Raw genomic sequence first — 16030 nt, forward strand, 5'->3', positions numbered from 1 at the left:
GACTATTGATTCTACACCGCGAATGTCGTGCAGGACCGGCTGGCGATTTTGTGATGAGTAAGAACTGGAGATGGCGGTGAAGGAAGCTTGGGGCATGCTGAGAGAGCGTTCGGAAGCAAGCGGGCTGCAGTGCCAATCCTGGGGTACAGCGATGTGATGCAGCAGGTCAGGTGATGTCCTCTACAGGAGATACCTTACTACTGTTTCTGTACAGGAAGGTGCCCGGGCAGCCTTGGCGGTGACTGAGTCTGCCTTTCTGCCACCCACCCTCCTTCCTCCCTAGGCGCCTCCAGTACACCAAGTCAAACGGACCAAGTCACACAGGGCGAGACTGGGCTGTGCGTGCCTTCCGCCCTACGCCAATCATCCCCCGTCGCAAGGGCCAGGGTCTGCCCAGGCCCGTGCGAATGGCCCCGGGAAGGCCCACACTGTTCTCGAAAACGAACGCCTTGGGCAAATGGTTGGCCACCGCGCCCCTCCCTCATCGCCTCACTTCCAGACCGTTCTCAAACGGCACTTTCGGTCCTCTCACGCGGTGGAGAATAGAGTTGGTGGGCCACCAACTTGCGACTCGTCGCGATGTTGGTGGAAAGGACGGAGGATGGCGGATGAGCATCCGAGCATGGAGGTCGACAGTACAGCCTACCTTCCTCGTTGTCGGATAACTGCATGGTACTATGGTATGTGCTGGAGGTAGGAACCATGGGTGAAACAAGACATCCAGACTACATCGCCTTCATTCCATTCAGAACTCGTGTCCACACATCATCCTGCGGGGCTGGGAACTGCCAGTGGGAACAAAAGAGGGGCGGCCTGGATTCAAGTTGGAACTGATGAGGTGGCGGGGGTGGGAGGTGGTCGGTTGGTGGTAAGTGGTCGCAGCGGTGGGCAGAGGACCAAACTACCGCAGACTATTGCCACACGGGCAACGGCCCCCTATTCCCAGTGATTCCCATCGCTGCTAGAGGCGGCATCTGCAACGCCAGACGATCGTTATGTGCGACCCCCGGCCCCACCCAATCAGCGCCTGCAGGTGGCGCCTGCATCGCTGCACCCGGCGGCGTCATGATTGGGCCGTGGGCCGCATTGCCTGCACACCGCTCCGTCCAAGTGTCGAAAGCCACGGTGGCCTGGCCGGCCGCTTGTCCACATGGGCTATGCCCACGAACTCGACGCATCATCGATTATTTTTATCTATGGGGCACCCACCCCCCTCCAAACCATAAACAATCCGATTCTGAGCCTTGTGCTACCTCTCTCCTTTCGCATCCGGTTGTTGTGGTCGTTCTCATTTGATTTTCTCCTCGCCGCTTTCCATCTGGACCAAAAATTCCTCCCCTTTTGCCAACAATCCGCCCTTGGACCCAGTCGGATTTCCCCGTGGAATGGATTCCTGCCTCTGAATGCCCGTGGACTTTGGATCTCTAAAAAGCCCAGGAACCTTGCCCTCCTCCCGCCTCTTCTTATTTGACTATTACTTTACATCTCGATATTCCCCTCCCCGGGAATAAAGAGAAGGGACCCTCCTTAACGACTTGGATCTCTCAGCCCCATCTTCTCTTCTCTCCCGTGGCCGACGCGCTGTCCTTTCTTTTTCGGAACTATGTATCATCCGACCATGCTACCGACTCCGCCGCCGTCGCCAACGCCTCGGTGTTATACCCCCGAGGACCGCTTAGGATTCATCTTGGCCAACCGGCTGGAACTTACCGGCATTCTTGGTGTCGGTGCCTACGGCGTGGTCTACACCGCCGTGGATATCCATACCAACATCCGCTATGCCGTCAAAGCGCTCAACAAGGCTGGGCTGGATCCCCGCCAGCTGAGGTACCAGCAACGCGAGATCCGTCTGCACCACCTGGCCAGCCAACATCCAAATGTGGTCTCGCTGGTGCGCATTATGGAGTCCGTGGACTGCACCTACGTCGTCATGGAGTTCTGCCCGGAAGGCGATCTCTTCTCCAGCATCACCGACAAAGGAAACTTCGTCGGCAATGACCCCTTGGTCAAGCGCGTCTTTTTGCAACTACTGGATGCCGTGCAGTTCTGCCACAACCTGGGAATCTACCACCGCGATCTCAAGCCCGAGAACGTACTGGTAACGGACCAAGCCTTGACGGTGAAGCTCGCCGACTTTGGCCTCGCAACCACGGACTTCTTAACCTCGGACTTCGGATGCGGTTCCACATTCTACATGTCACCTGGTAAGTCGCAGATCCGTTTCGGACCCCCTCTTGATGGCTTGTGGATAGCATCGCCAGCCACCCCCCGCCTAGTGAGACAGTTCACCTAATATATTCGAAACACAGAATGTCAGCAAACCAACCCGCGACCCATGTCCTGCTACGTTTCAGCCGCCAATGATGTCTGGAGCCTCGGTGTCATGCTGGTCAACCTGACTTGTGGTCGCAACCCATGGAAGCGCGCTTCAATGGAGGATTCCACATTCCGCGCGTACCTCAAGGATCCATTCTTCCTGAAGTCCATCCTGCCCCTATCGACGGAGATGGTATGTATCTTGAGCCGGGTGTTTGAACGCGACCCAGCCAAGAGGATCACCATCCCCGAGTTGCGCCAGCTCATCGTGGACTGCCCTCGCTTCACGGAGACGCCCATGGCCCCCTGGGTACCGGAGCAGATTCCGCAGGCCGAGTATTATGTTCAGCCCCAGATGCCGTTCAACGTCCCGGTGGATCCCATGCATGCCCAGCATTCTGGCTCCTCCTCGGACACTTCTTCCCACTACTCTGACTTCTCCGAGGCAGCTGTGTCGGATACCTCTGCTCTGACCGAGGACTACACCGACCTCAACTGCATGTCCCCTATCGCCTCCCAACAGGTCCCTGACTGCAATGTGGTCTTCACCCCTTCCATTCAGGGCGTCATCCCCCCGGATGCGTTTACCACAAGCGCGCCCATTCCGGTGTGCTGAAGGGTCGACCCATCTTCATCATCTCCACTTTTACGCTACTACACGATCTACACGCCCCTCTATATTCTCATTCTTGCCTATATGCGCCTGGAGTTTATCATCTAGGCATTTCGACTTTTTCCACGTTACGACCCGCTTTTGGAGAATCTTCTTGACATAAAAAAGAAGAATAAACAAAGCAACCTTTGAAAATTTGGCTCGCCGGGCCAAGGACCAACCCGTCGGACTCGGCCACCAACTTTCACTTTGCTGCTTCTGGACATATCATTTTCCACTTGGACTATACCTTGTTTTTTGGACAGTGACCCCGGGTCATTCTTTTTGCATTGTCCACTGGACCCTGGAATTTCTCTGCCCCCGCCGGACAGGGTTACGATTTTCATTTTTACTGTTTTAATATTTTCCACACATACCGGGAGGATTCTTGTTTCTTTTTGATGCTTGACAATTTTTTTTTTTTTTTTTTTTTTGAGCATGGTAATATATTGGGAGGCACAAACGAAGACTCGCCCCAGGGAGGGCGAGTTGATCAATGATTTTGTTTTGGGGATTTTGCGCAATGGTTGTTTGGCGGCGTTGATCCTTGATCGAAAGGGATGGATCGGATCTATTTTGGGACTTCTCTGCTGCTGTTTGCGAAGAAAAGCCCTTGTCTATACTTCTGTTTTCTTTCTCTGATTACTTTATGGGTGGTGATTTGATCTCGGCTTGTTCAATTTGCATCATGTGCATAGACTTTATTTTTGCGGCATGGGTTGGATAACTTTTACGATATGATACCTCGGGAATCCAAATGGAGCGACAATTGCATCATTTTCACGCAACACATCTTTGTACTCGATAGTCTGGTTTCAGTTGCAGTAAGCCTGGCAAAGCTACATACATCGTGGCGTCTGAGGAACTCTCACCTCCGCTTTGTCATTCTTCTGTTTTGAAGTGATCGCGCTTCTTATTGATCGATCATCGCCATTTTATTAATTTGACCATCTATCTGGTGTCACGGCCTCGTGCAACGTTACGCAGTCCTACGGCGCCGCCGAGCATCGTGGCCCCGACTCTGCGGGTCGTTTCGTGTGGCCGTTCCAGTTCCAGCATGATATATGTGGACTGTGGCACTGTGAGACCCGTCTTCGCTGCCCGAGTAAGACGGGAGGTAACGAACCTTGAGCGCCAACTCGAGCGGGCGACTGATGGTAGGCCTCGGGATTACTCGAACAAACTAGAGCTAGGACAAAGAGAAAGCTGTCCTCGTGATTTTGGATTTTCACCAGACACTTGATTTGATCTTCGATGATCAAGCTTTTGAGGTGTTCATTCCCATTGCCATTTGAATAAATATTTTGGCCATTTACCTGCTGAATTTACACTCCTGCGTGAAGCAAATGAATAACCTGATCGTAGACTGTGGAACTCCTTGCCCATCACATATTCCGCCCACCAGTCACCCGAATCGTCTCCCCATTCACATAGGAAAAGTAGGGGCTGGCCACGCCGAGAATCGACCGCGCCGCTTCCTCGGGACTAGCCGGGCGGCGCAGTGGGATATCCGGGTAAGCGTTGGCATCTGCGTCACCCTTCTTGCTGTCCAGTTGCTTGCCGGGGATTCCCAGGGCAACCTTGGTGCCATCTGGAGTGGTGATGAAGGCTCCGGCCTCCTTAGCCGCGGTCAGCCGTGTTGTCACGTAGCCGAAGGCGATGGTGTTGGAGCGGACGCCAAAAGCGGGACCCCATTCCTTTGCGATGGTGCGAGTAAGGCCGACGACACCCGCCTTGCCCACGGCGTAGTTCGCTTGGCCGCTGAGTGGTGTAAAGTTAGTATATGTGCGGCACGTCTCATGAAGAAAACGAGTATAACGGGCTGGAGGACAGGAGTAGCCTGTTCGATCGTGATAAGAGAAGCATTCACTCACGCGTTGCCATGAATACCGCTGGTGCTGCTGATGTTGATGATAACTCGCGGCTCCTGGTCCTTGACACGGAAGTAGGGGGCCGCCGCTCGCACCAAGCGGAAGGGAGCTGTATTGTGCACAGCAAGCATAGTATCCCATTGCTTATCGGTCATCTAGAATCGGATATTCGAGTCAGCATGACCGTCATGATGAGATCAGATAATACCACAGCAGACTTTAAGGGGAAAGGGTCCACTACTAGCTGAACTCACTTTGTGGATAACGCCGTCCCAGGTGAACCCAGCATTGTTAACAATAATATGAATTTTGCCACCGCCGAACTCGGCAGCACGCTTCACCAGGTCCGTAACATAGTTGGCATCCAGGATGTCACCAACCACAGCAAGAGCTCGTCCTGGCTCGGCGGCGTTGATAGCATCAGCAACTGAGTTCGCCTTTTCTGTTATGAGCCGAGAAAACGTTAGCTCCAGATTTAAGTCCCCCGAAATGGGAATAGCGAACTGTTGCACAGGGGCGAAATACATACTGTTGTCAATGTCAGCTACCACAACCTTGGCACCTTCGTTCGCGAACAGCCGCGCTGCCTCAGCGCCGATGCCCTGGCCTGCGCCAGTAATGATGGCGACCTGGCCGGCAAGCATGCCGGCCGGGTAGTTCAGGTGCTTGTTGACCTGGTTGAGACGGTCTGCGGGAGCCATTGTGGTCTTTTGTTTGGTGGCAAGAAATTGGTGAGGGGAAGGTGGACGTCGGGCGTTCCTTATACAAGCTCGGCGTTGTGAAATGCCGAGGCTCGCCGCGGACCGAAGTGTGGGGTTGACGGAGGTAATGCAGAGTGCAGCAACGACATAAAATGCGGATTGTCACGAGAATCTCATAGCCGGTTCAATCACAATATAGCCTATCTGATCAATTTGAGATTGCTAGTACTATTAGTCGATCCGCGTTTGCTCTCGAACTGGCGGGAATCCGAACTATTTACGGAAGAGACATCCACCCCTCCTTATCCCCCGGCCGCTGAAGTGCATAGTAAAATACAGGAAGACTGCAAGTAATCTCCCACAAATCCTTCCACATGTACATGTCCAGGCTAGAGAGACTCGTCTCGTGTCGCGCGCTTCGATCCACAGATGCATTCGTTAAATGTGACGGATTGCAAGAACGATTCCACCGTAGATTCATACCCGGTGATGATGGGAAGCAAACAATTGTTCCCATTGCCATTTAAAAGATCCCAGTCTATACCAGGCATGTAGGAGGTTGCGGATACCCACGGCTGACTTGGTGAATTTCCTATCGCCAGTTTCGTATCACTCGAAATGTCTGTCTCAACGAGCTTCGGGGTATCGAGGCCAGCGGTGTCGATTGTCGCTGTCAACATTGACAATGTCTCTCGACAATGTAGCAGTAGTCCCCTAAGTAGAAATGTGCGAATCTGTCGGTTTTCCTCCTGGCATAACTCGTAGTATCCGTAACGAATATCGACACCGAATTCCGCCCGCGGAACTCGGGGATTTTCGCGTGAGATCCAGTACTCGAATAGTTGCAGAGTGAGATTGACCACGGAAATGACAAGGAGCAGATTCGCACTATCTTTGACGCATTTCCCGCATTGTAAAAACATCTGACATGCGCAGAACGTAGCCTTGATAGCCTGCAGGCTGTGGTCGAGACGTAGTGGCAGTGATTCGGCAAGCAGGTGGTTCAGTCGGTTCATATGGAACAGTTGCATGTCAATGCAATCACAAGGCGCGCTAGGAAAAGGGGATGAGACCGATCCACCAAATGGTGGACTTGCCATGCCGTCGGTCAATGGGTCTGGCGAAAGAAATGTCGGCGTCACTGGCGTATGGGGGTAGCCCAGCCTAATAGGGAGAGGGGGACAGGGATCAACGAGATCGGTGAACGGCGTGCTATCCACCGTCGTCAACTGCGACGGACAGATCGGAGTTTCTAGCGGTACACCACTGCCGAAACTCCGAGGGCTTTCCCATATTCCTGGAGGAGCTGAAACCAGGCAGACCTATACGAGTAATATTTGTGAGCCAATCTGGCAAGGAGGCAATGGTGTACCGCCCAAAAGTAAAGCTCACCTCGTCATCTAACATTGGGTCAGTGATATGGGTTTGATAGCCCACACTTGGTAAAGGCTCCCGATCAGACATGGGAGGCACAAGTCGACTTCCACGGAATCCACGTATCGGTGGTTTGTCTTCTTGAAGCTGGCCTAGCTTCCGGAGCGTGGCGCGGTTCTTACTTCCCTTCGGCTTCCCAGATCGGTTAGCGAAGCCATACTGGCATTGCAGGCCATGGCGCAAGCACCGAGTGCAGACGTTTTTGCCGGACAAGTTACATTTTACTTTTGACTGCCTGCAATTTTCGCATGCGGTTCGGAGTTTTGGCGCGTCACCCCCGGCATACGGACTGTCGTTGGACTCGGCGAGCATCGAGATCGGCGCGAGGAGATGCACGAGCGATATCGGCGAAAATCAATGATTGTTTCGTCACCCACGAATCAAAAGGGACTGGACTATACACGACAGGGATCGATGGTCGATATCAAAGGAAAGTGCAAAGGAAACGAGGCTAACATCGAGGACAGCGCGGCCAAACTCTTTCCTCGTCTTTTCTTTTTTCTTTCTTTGCTTCTGCCTTCTTCCCTGTATATATAACACCATGAAAAGACAAATCCAAGGCTCCATGGCAAGGGACTGGCGAAAAATGTCACACTCGCATTAGGATTCCTGTACCGGCGGCAGCCGCATCAAGAGATCAGCCGCTGTGGAACCCCAGATGCTTTCATCTGATCAACCTCGCATGGGATGCCAACTGGCAGATTGAAAAGGGCACTCCTTACCCCGGGCGCGCTTTCCCACAGGCTGTAGTCGAATCCCACTCTAGACAGGATTCGCTGAGCTGTTGCTGTTCCGGAGCATTGCTCGTGACGGGAAAGAAGAGTCCCTGGATATCCGCCTAAGGGTCTACTGCCCAAGTCGCACACCCGGATGCAACATCGTAAAGTCATGGCTGGGCGCTAACTTTCACTCTTCATGAACCCACGGCGCTGACAAGTCGGCTGGGCCCGAGATGCACAGCCAATGGTACATCCACTAGGAAAGAAGCGCCATGTGAAGAAAGAATGAGCGCCAGAGGGCGAACTCGGCTGACCGGAGTTCAGGGTATCTGTATTTACGAAAGGGCATTCACCGCTTCCGTTGTGGTCATTGTTGCACATTGCTAAACCAGGTCATCGTCAGCAGGGACTGAAGAGGCCGTGGCGAGAAGCCCCGCCCACGTACACTACAGCACGAATGTTTCATTCCATGCTACCCCTAAAAAATGCCATGAGCATGTTGTCCAACCTCGACCTCCTTCCCCCTCGTCTCCATAGTCTCGACTCAACCCCGTGGGATCTGACATATCTCGGCAGTGCCGCTATGCCGATAGTCAAACGCCTTGAGGAGACCAGTCAGATGAGCCACCGCTGCGCAGACGACCAGTACATGGAAAATCTGATGTGAGCTCCCAAAGATGTCAAAGGAGCCGGGCCGCAGCCGTTCGGGTACTCGGGCGGCATAGATGCCCGCGCCAAGGATGTATAGGAGACCCTGGAGGAGCAGCCAGGTCAGGCCGATCTGCTGGCGCATACGGTTGAATCCGAAGAGGAACAAACCATGGAGCACCGGGAAGACAGCCGACAGGCCCATCCCGACAAACATTGCCGCTCGGAATGGCCTCCAACGGGGCGTTCGGAACCGCGGGAGAATCGAAACGCACACACAGCCTAGACCAATGGTGCAAATCATGGTCCAGTACCGGTGTTGGAGCTCCGGAACACAGTAAAACCCATAGAAGACGCTTGGGACAAAGCTTCCTACGATAAGCCCCACGATGCCGATATAATCGAGGGCATTACCGATTCGGGCCACGGTAGGCGAATGATTGGAGATTGTGTGATATGTCGCCGACATTCCGAGACAGAAAGCAGCTCCCGCAAAAAAGCAGGCAAATGCTACGATGTCCGAGTCATCAGCAGTGCGATAGCGAGGTGCCAGGGCGCGATAAAGCTGATATCCGGCTGGAGCAGCGAGAATACCCGGAAAAAGATGCGTGTAGATGTTGACAGTCTCATTGTGGAGGTAGCCCAGCGACTGAATCGAGCCCCAGTACGAGGACGAGGCGGGTCGATATCCCGTATGGATATGGTGATTGTCTCGTTGCCAATGAGGTAGATCATCCCAATGCAGTAGCCTTTTCACGATCTGGGGAGCCTCTTTCGTTTGACTGCCTGTATCCTCAACCTCCACCCCCACTTTCCCCTTTTCCTGTACCTGTACCTGACGACGTTGGCGAGCCATCTTCACATGTGATATGATGCAGGGCCCAGGTTCCCAATCCGGCGGGTCAGCGATGGCAATATGCACGAAAGGTAAGCAGAACAACGGTATTTCCTGAAAAAAAGTGACCCAGCCACGCCAACAAAGCGGCAATAAGCAATATGTACAATGTAAAAAATGACGAGCGTTGGGTAGTTGGGGTAACCATGGAGTTCGTTCTCCGTTGGGGCAACCTCGGTGCAAACAGTGCAAATGATACAAACACCGAGGTCCCACATGAATGGCAGTCCATCGACGAAGCGTCCCTCGTGCCGCAAGCCATGCAGACCACGCGAGTACCAGGAAGCCGCTTGCGGCCGGTGGCAGACTCCCTAGAAAGTGTGGGGTTTGTCTCAAAGGGGGACAGAAAGTACGTTGGTACCAGGGGCTGCTGCGCGGATTGCATTCGTTGACAGGCACTCGCGCAGGCTATTCGATCACTCCGCCCAGGAAGAGTACTTCGACAAGATCGTCGAGCGGTACATGCGATTCTGTGCTCAGCATAAAGATAACCTCGATGCTGCCCTGACTTCGCTCCCCACGAGTGCTTCCAACGATGTAACATCGAATCCAGCGGCCGCTCAGCACGCAACGAAGTCGAGGCCCGCAGAGGGGAGCGGCCCTCCACCATCGGCGGAGTTATCCACCCTCCTGCTTTCCCTCCGAAAGTTGCGAGAAGCCGTTCTAGCAACGGCAGCGACAACGCCAGTGATATTTTCGCAGCGAGTGCATATATTCTCCATCCGCTTATCAATCCGCGCGCAACATCCGCCATCGTATTTCCCTTCTTTGCGACATACTCTCGACAGGTTGCATTCTAAGTCACATCCACTAGCTGACTGCGAGGTGAAGGAGATCGTGTCATACATGATACTGGATTATGCTTGTCGGCAATGCGATATGGTCTCTGCTTTTGAATTACGTGCTCGTGCACGAAAGGAATTCGGCTTCCAATCCCCAACGATCGACGATGTGCTTAACGCATTGATGCATGACAATTGGGTTATGTTTTGGCGAGTCCATAAGACCGTGAATTCATACATTCGCGCCGTGATGAATTGGGCCGTGGGTCGAGTCCGCAGGCAAGCTCTCAAGGCAGTCGGCAGTGCGTATCTTAATGTTGACATTAATTGGATCTTGGGTGGGTGTACAGGCGACGAAGAGAACTGGACTTGGGAAAAATTGGTGGAGGTCGAAAAACTCGGCTGGCAAAGGGAAGGGGATAAAATCATCATCAGACGCCCGAAACCGCGACCCCAACCGAATAAGTAGCCCGCGGAAGGCTCTTAGATATGAAAGCACTCACAGGCGTTGGGCTTCTCAGGCGTTGGGCATTGATGTGTGAGATGAAATTAGTCCATCCACATCCATTTTATCGGAAGCGTTTGCCATGGGTCTGGTTGGGTATATTCAGAATGCCACTTTACATGAGAAAACTGATTCAATACGAAGCCATGACTATCTTCAAAGGGATTGATACAGCCACATCCTTTCTGTCTCAACTGAATTTCCTGACTGTGAGTAGAGAAACAGGCTTTCTATGTGAATAAACACTCGACCCCATGTCCGCTTATTCGTCTTAGTGGCGCGTCAGTCTCCAGAATAGCTGACCAGACCGCTAATCACGGGGGTGACCAGACTTCAATTGGTGTATCTAGAAGATGTCACGATAGGGGCCGGTCTGAGACAAAGATGGGTGTGGTTGCAGCAATCTCCATTTTTAATTAATAACCAAGCTTAAAGTCCGCGTTCGATCGATCTAGATTAGTTCGGCCCGAAATGGGCTGGTTCGAGATATTCAACGCGAGCTGCCCCTTCAATTGACCAGCATTGTCAGAGCACAGCTCATAGACGGTTGAAAGGTTGAATATCAGACTGCTAAATGAGTGGTTTGCTGAAATTTGAGATTCTAACAGCTGACGAGCCTATGATATCAGTAAGATAAGCAGTTCGTTCAAGGGTAGGAGGAAAGCAGAGTTGACATACCTCGTCCAATTGGCCGGTGTAAAGAAGACACACGGCAAGGTTTTGTGCGACCAGCGCTCCATCGGTCCTCTGATTGTCTTCCAGTAGCATGCGCCACTCGTCAATTGCATTCTGGTAGCGACCATCTGACATGCTGAGTAGAGGGGTTAACATGGCGGCTTCTTTGGATCCACCAGAGCCCTCGAAGATGCCCTCGGCCGCATCGAGATCCCCAATCCTCAAAAAAAAGAAGCGCTTTCCTCAACTTTGTACTTTGAGACCCAGAACCAGAAGCATTAAGTGCTTCGAGTGACCTCTTGGCTGCATCGAGGTCACCCATTTCAACCAGCGCATTGACGCTTCGTATCCCCAAGTCTGCTAGTCGGTCTATCCAGATCTTTCTTTCCGACTCTGAGATATCGCGCTTCATTATCCGGCTTCGCGCTTCCAGTCCAATTTCATATAAGCCGCCAATACTCCTGCGCGAGTCACCGAACCCAATGCTCTGAAGCCGGACTGCCAAAACGCGAAGTGGCCACGGGACGATGTGACGAGGGAAGGGGTCCGGTTCACCATCATTGCGGTCTTTATTGTCGCCTTCGGACTGGGAAAGTCTGGGGTCTATGTAGTAGAATTGAGAATTCAGGTCTTCCAGAGCTTTCGACTCTTGCGCGGCGAGAACTGTGTTTCCAGACAGCTCCAAGCAGGCAAGACGGGTATAGAACAAGCAGAAGATGATCTTAATGTCGGTGGGTGAAACCAGCGATGAGGTCAAGATAGAACCAGCAAAGTGAGCGGCAATCAAGAAGCGGCCTTCGACCAGCAGTTTCTCTAATGCGCCGAGAGACGTCGAAAGCGGTTCGCCGGGGTTGAGGACGACGAAATCCGAGCGAAGCGGGGAAGGCACATCGATATGGGAAAGCGGATGGTAAATATTATGTCGTAGCAGAAAAGAAAGGTCTTTTCCATGGGTTTCAGGGAGTTCATCCGGGGATAGCGGGTCCAGCTTGTGAAGAGAAGCGCCAGAACAATCGTTACCGCCAGTAAAGATCTGTTGATTCATACTGGGTGAAGGCGCCGAGCCCGGGGATGACAGAGGACTACATAGGCCACGTTAGAATGAAAAAGATCAAGCAAAATCCAACGAAAGGACTGACTCATCAGATGCATCAAGCGGACCTCGTGTAGAGCTGCGGGGTCGCGAAGCTGGTGAATCGATCAGTATTGGTCTGGGATTATCGGAATTATCAAACGCCGAGAACCTACATCTAGAAGCATTGCGGTTGTGCATCTTCGGAGACAGCGACATATTCAGTCAAAGCCTCCTGTCTTTTTTTTATAAAAAAAAAAGCACCGGAACCAGCCTCAACGCTCCAAAACCTGCTGGGAAAGTTTGGGCTGGTAATTTCCGCCAGCGACAGCGGAAGCTCGCGATAAGCTATCGCATTCTGCCCAAGGCGGTGGGCGCCCGGATCTGGCGAGCTGGCGCGACACTGGCCTTCCCCGGGCGCGACAAGCTGCCAGCCATTCGCTCCCTACTCCTTTCCTTTCCTTTATCTCTTTTGATCGCACCTGTACTGGAGCCATAGGTTGAGACCCGACATTCCAATCTCTCACAATGGGCGACACCAAGAACAAGTACTCGGTTATCCTACCCACCTACAACGAGCGGGAGAACCTCCCTATTATTGTCTGGCTAATCCAGAAGACCTTTACCGAAAAGTATGACGATTGTTACAAAATCAAACAAGGGCTCACCAGCTAACTATTTTATTTCTTTTGAACAGCAAGCTTGATTGGGAAGTCGTTGTTGTCGACGACGGTTCCCCTGATGGCACGCTCGAGATCGCCAAGCAACTCCAGAAACTCTACGGCCCCGAACACATCAACCTGAAGCCCCGCGAGGGCAAGCTCGGCCTCGGCACGGCCTACGTTCACGGTCTTGTTCACTGCACTGGCAACTATGTGATCATCATGGACGCCGACTTCAGCCACCACCCGAAGTTTATTCCCGAGATGGTCAAGATCCAGAAGGAGACTGATGCAGACATCGTCACTGGCACCCGCTATGCGACTCGTGGGGATATCAAGGGCGGTGTTTACGGCTGGGATCTGTTCCGCAAGTTCACTTCGCGTACCGCCAACTTGATCGCGGATGTCATGCTTATGCCCGGCGTCAGCGACTTGACCGGTAGCTTCCGTCTGTACAAGAAGCATGTTCTTGAGAAGGTCATCACCAGTACTCAGTCCAAGGGCTATAGCTTCCAGATGGAGATGATGGTCCGAGCCAAGGCCATGGGTTACAAAGTGGAGGAATGCCCCATCACATTTGTGGACCGCATTTACGGTGACAGCAAGCTGGGTGGATCCGAGATTGTCGAGTACCTTAAGGGTGTGTTCAATCTCTGGCTGAAGGTTTAATTTCCTGAACACCTGAGCTCCGCTGTTGCACCAACTCTTATAATGTGTCGAAACTTCGCGCATCACAACTTGGGGCGTTTGAACCTAATTATAGCCCGTCCTTCGATATACCCCAACTCTCACATCTTCTCTGATTCCAAATCTTCATGATCCTGGGTGGTGTTTGAAATTTTTTGTTATTTCTGTATGCTGATAGAAAACCAAGTTCTATTCGAATCCTAGTCTATGAAATTTTATTTTCGCCGGGATTTCTAGATACGGCCTTTAGATACTTTGCAGATAACCCACGACGCGGTCAATCAGGTCCTTCTGGCCTTCATCCCTGACATTGTGGCTTGCACCAGGGACAATTCCACTCTGTTCCGCCCACTTTGCGCCTCCCGCCTCGAGGGCTTGCCTCCATCTCTGCATCAACTTCTCCTTATCAACCCAGGCGGGGCACCATTCGTCGGAGCCAGAGTAGAGGACCAGTAAATTGGACTGCAGAATGCCTCTGGATCCTACCACTCCAAATGTGTCCTGGTGGCGCTTGTCGCTCAAGTCCGAGCTGAAAAGGTCATCTGGCGAAGGATTGGCGGGGCTGTCCGGGCTCGCCAGGCTCAAGAACCGGCGAGCACTGAGTGGCGCATCACCTGGAAGGCCAAGCTGCGCAGTCATATTCATGGGCAAGATAGTATCCTTGCCGTCAGCGGTCCATGGCAGTGTCTTGGCCGAATTGATCAGCTGATCATAGACACCACGCACCTCATTGGGATTCTTGGCGAATTTCATGGTTGCTAGAACTGCCTCGCGGTCTGAAACGGGGGCTTGCATGATTGCACCATCGACTTCCGGTCGTACCAAGTGTGAAAGTCCGATATCAAACTCGGGCTTCGGGAGCGGGTTGGGCGAGTGTAGATAGTGGAGGACATCCTGGCTGCCAGTCGAGTGGCCCATGACCACAATCTTTGCGCAATTTGTCGGCGCTCCGGGTTGACGCGAAGCCTTGAGGTCTCGAATGTATCGGACGCAGTGGCCAATCTCTTCTACATCCTTGTCGAGACTGGCGACTCCGAATCCGTTGTATGATGAAGACAAAAGAATGGAGAATAGCGACCACTCGGTCGGTTCCAAGGCCTCTGCTAACTTCGAAACATATGGAACAGTGCAAAAGCCATCAGTCAACCCACCCACAAATATCAAGCTGTTTGGCTTGTTTACGCTGGACGGCGGCGCGAATTCGAAAGCCACCAGCCTCGGAGCCTGTAAGGAGTTAGAACACCCTTATTTGAAACTGGAAAATTGTATACATACATATTCGTGGAGAACTCCACGGTACGACACTCCACGGTCTGCGTTGAGAGCCATTGTGGTAAGAGAGTGGAAGAGACTGCAAGGAAAGCGGGCAATCGACGGTTGACGTCAAAGTAAGTCGCCGACCCACCGCGGGGCTCGGGGCGAACCCCTCATTCCTACTACCACTAGTATACCACATATACTACACAGTACATAGTAGTGAGTATGTACTGGGTATTGCCAGCACATGGTATCCCAGTCCAGGAACGGAATCAGCTGGTCTCCAACAATTTGCACTTCTCATTTATTGATGAACCGGGATGCTGCCACGCTAGCCAGTTCACGCGGGTAGTTTACGGAAGGGACAGTCACTGCAACGAGTAAGAATGGGATCATAGCCCTGTGAGTCTGCAGACTTCAGGTTTTCACATTTTGGATATCTTTTCTTCTAGCCAATATTCTCGCATTATCGGGTTATTGCATCTGTCGCCAGCTAAGCTACCCTACAAAGATCTTCCATCATCGATCCAAGGTCCTCCGTCGAAATGCCTCGGGAGCCTCGTTCGTCTTCTTTGAAGGTGGCACATGGTTATGCGCGGCCCACAAAGTCCATGAAGGACCCGAGTGAGGTGTCCGACTGGTACAGGATTGAACACCACATCGAAGGGCGTTGCTACAAATACCACCGTGAGTTTATGTGAGAAATTATCTCTGCCAAATATGGTCTCCGCACCACCATTCAACGAGTGGAAACTATATAAGAAAATTACGAGCTCTTCAAAAAGTGGCAAATATTGAATGTAGTAAGGACCAAATTAATGACATAGAGAATGAGATAGAGCAGTTACGAAGAGTTCGCAGAATGCAAGAGCTGGAACTATATGAAGCTGAATCAATGATTCCAAAAGGGCCAATAAGACGGGATTACAACTTACTAAGGAAGAATCAGAGATGTTATATGAGAGAAAGGCTCGTCGCTGACTGTGCGGCTCGTGGACGCTGCTGTAGCCGGGGATGTGGACGATCGGCGTCGTTTGATTTCGGACAGGGAGAAAGGCATAGGTTACTGCACGGAGGAATGTTCCTCTTGTTCTGCATATCAGGGGGTTGCGCTGTCGATGAATGAAAGGAACGACATTCTGACACGCTTTAAT

The 16030-nt window shown here is 52.3% G+C and overlaps 8 protein-coding genes across 8 annotated transcripts; 3 read left to right on the forward strand and 5 right to left on the reverse strand.

Annotated features, from left to right (window-relative positions):
- Nucleotides 1–1618: 1618 nt before the first annotated feature.
- On the forward strand, nucleotides 1619–2932 carry N7532_004587 (serine/threonine-protein kinase; the record flags this gene model as incomplete). Its single annotated transcript, XM_056617081.1, has 2 exons — nucleotides 1619–2204; nucleotides 2310–2932. The coding sequence occupies 2 exons, from the start codon at nucleotides 1619–1621 to the stop codon at nucleotides 2930–2932; spliced, it is 1209 nt and encodes a 402-aa protein (XP_056477438.1).
- A 1421-nt stretch (nucleotides 2933–4353) lies between these two features.
- N7532_004588 (SDR family NAD(P)-dependent oxidoreductase) lies at nucleotides 4354–5540 on the reverse strand (the record flags this gene model as incomplete). Its single annotated transcript, XM_056617082.1, has 4 exons — nucleotides 4354–4729; nucleotides 4843–4994; nucleotides 5094–5281; nucleotides 5369–5540. 4 exons carry the CDS (start codon nucleotides 5538–5540, stop codon nucleotides 4354–4356), a joined length of 888 nt encoding a protein of 295 aa, XP_056477439.1.
- Nucleotides 5541–5929: 389 nt separating this feature from the next.
- Nucleotides 5930–7286, reverse strand: N7532_004589 (Zn(II)2Cys6 transcription factor domain-containing protein; the record flags this gene model as incomplete). The annotated part of the gene is made up of 2 exons (XM_056617083.1): nucleotides 5930–6862; nucleotides 6933–7286. The coding sequence occupies 2 exons, from the start codon at nucleotides 7284–7286 to the stop codon at nucleotides 5930–5932; spliced, it is 1287 nt and encodes a 428-aa protein (XP_056477440.1).
- A 951-nt stretch (nucleotides 7287–8237) lies between these two features.
- Nucleotides 8238–9197, reverse strand: N7532_004590 (hemolysin III family protein; the record flags this gene model as incomplete). The annotated part of the gene is made up of 1 exon (XM_056617084.1): nucleotides 8238–9197. One exon carries the CDS (start codon nucleotides 9195–9197, stop codon nucleotides 8238–8240), a length of 960 nt encoding a protein of 319 aa, XP_056477441.1.
- Nucleotides 9198–9337: 140 nt separating this feature from the next.
- N7532_004591 (uncharacterized protein) lies at nucleotides 9338–10487 on the forward strand (the record flags this gene model as incomplete). The annotated part of the gene is made up of 2 exons (XM_056617085.1): nucleotides 9338–9585; nucleotides 9644–10487. The coding sequence occupies 2 exons, from the start codon at nucleotides 9338–9340 to the stop codon at nucleotides 10485–10487; spliced, it is 1092 nt and encodes a 363-aa protein (XP_056477442.1).
- A 452-nt stretch (nucleotides 10488–10939) lies between these two features.
- On the reverse strand, nucleotides 10940–12471 carry N7532_004592 (uncharacterized protein; the record flags this gene model as incomplete). The annotated part of the gene is made up of 5 exons (XM_056617086.1): nucleotides 10940–11140; nucleotides 11202–11418; nucleotides 11495–12280; nucleotides 12338–12386; nucleotides 12447–12471. The coding sequence occupies 5 exons, from the start codon at nucleotides 12469–12471 to the stop codon at nucleotides 10940–10942; spliced, it is 1278 nt and encodes a 425-aa protein (XP_056477443.1).
- Nucleotides 12472–12798: 327 nt separating this feature from the next.
- On the forward strand, nucleotides 12799–13601 carry N7532_004593 (dolichyl-phosphate beta-D-mannosyltransferase; the record flags this gene model as incomplete). The annotated part of the gene is made up of 2 exons (XM_056617087.1): nucleotides 12799–12902; nucleotides 12968–13601. The coding sequence occupies 2 exons, from the start codon at nucleotides 12799–12801 to the stop codon at nucleotides 13599–13601; spliced, it is 738 nt and encodes a 245-aa protein (XP_056477444.1).
- A 264-nt stretch (nucleotides 13602–13865) lies between these two features.
- Nucleotides 13866–14948, reverse strand: N7532_004594 (uncharacterized protein; the record flags this gene model as incomplete). The annotated part of the gene is made up of 2 exons (XM_056617088.1): nucleotides 13866–14843; nucleotides 14895–14948. 2 exons carry the CDS (start codon nucleotides 14946–14948, stop codon nucleotides 13866–13868), a joined length of 1032 nt encoding a protein of 343 aa, XP_056477445.1.
- Nucleotides 14949–16030: the final 1082 nt, after the last annotated feature.

The sequence above is a fragment of the Penicillium argentinense genome (genome assembly GCF_028826775.1).
Source record: "Penicillium argentinense strain IBT 30761 chromosome Unknown utg000004l_segment0_segment0, whole genome shotgun sequence".
Lineage (NCBI taxonomy): Eukaryota > Fungi > Ascomycota > Eurotiomycetes > Eurotiales > Aspergillaceae > Penicillium > Penicillium argentinense.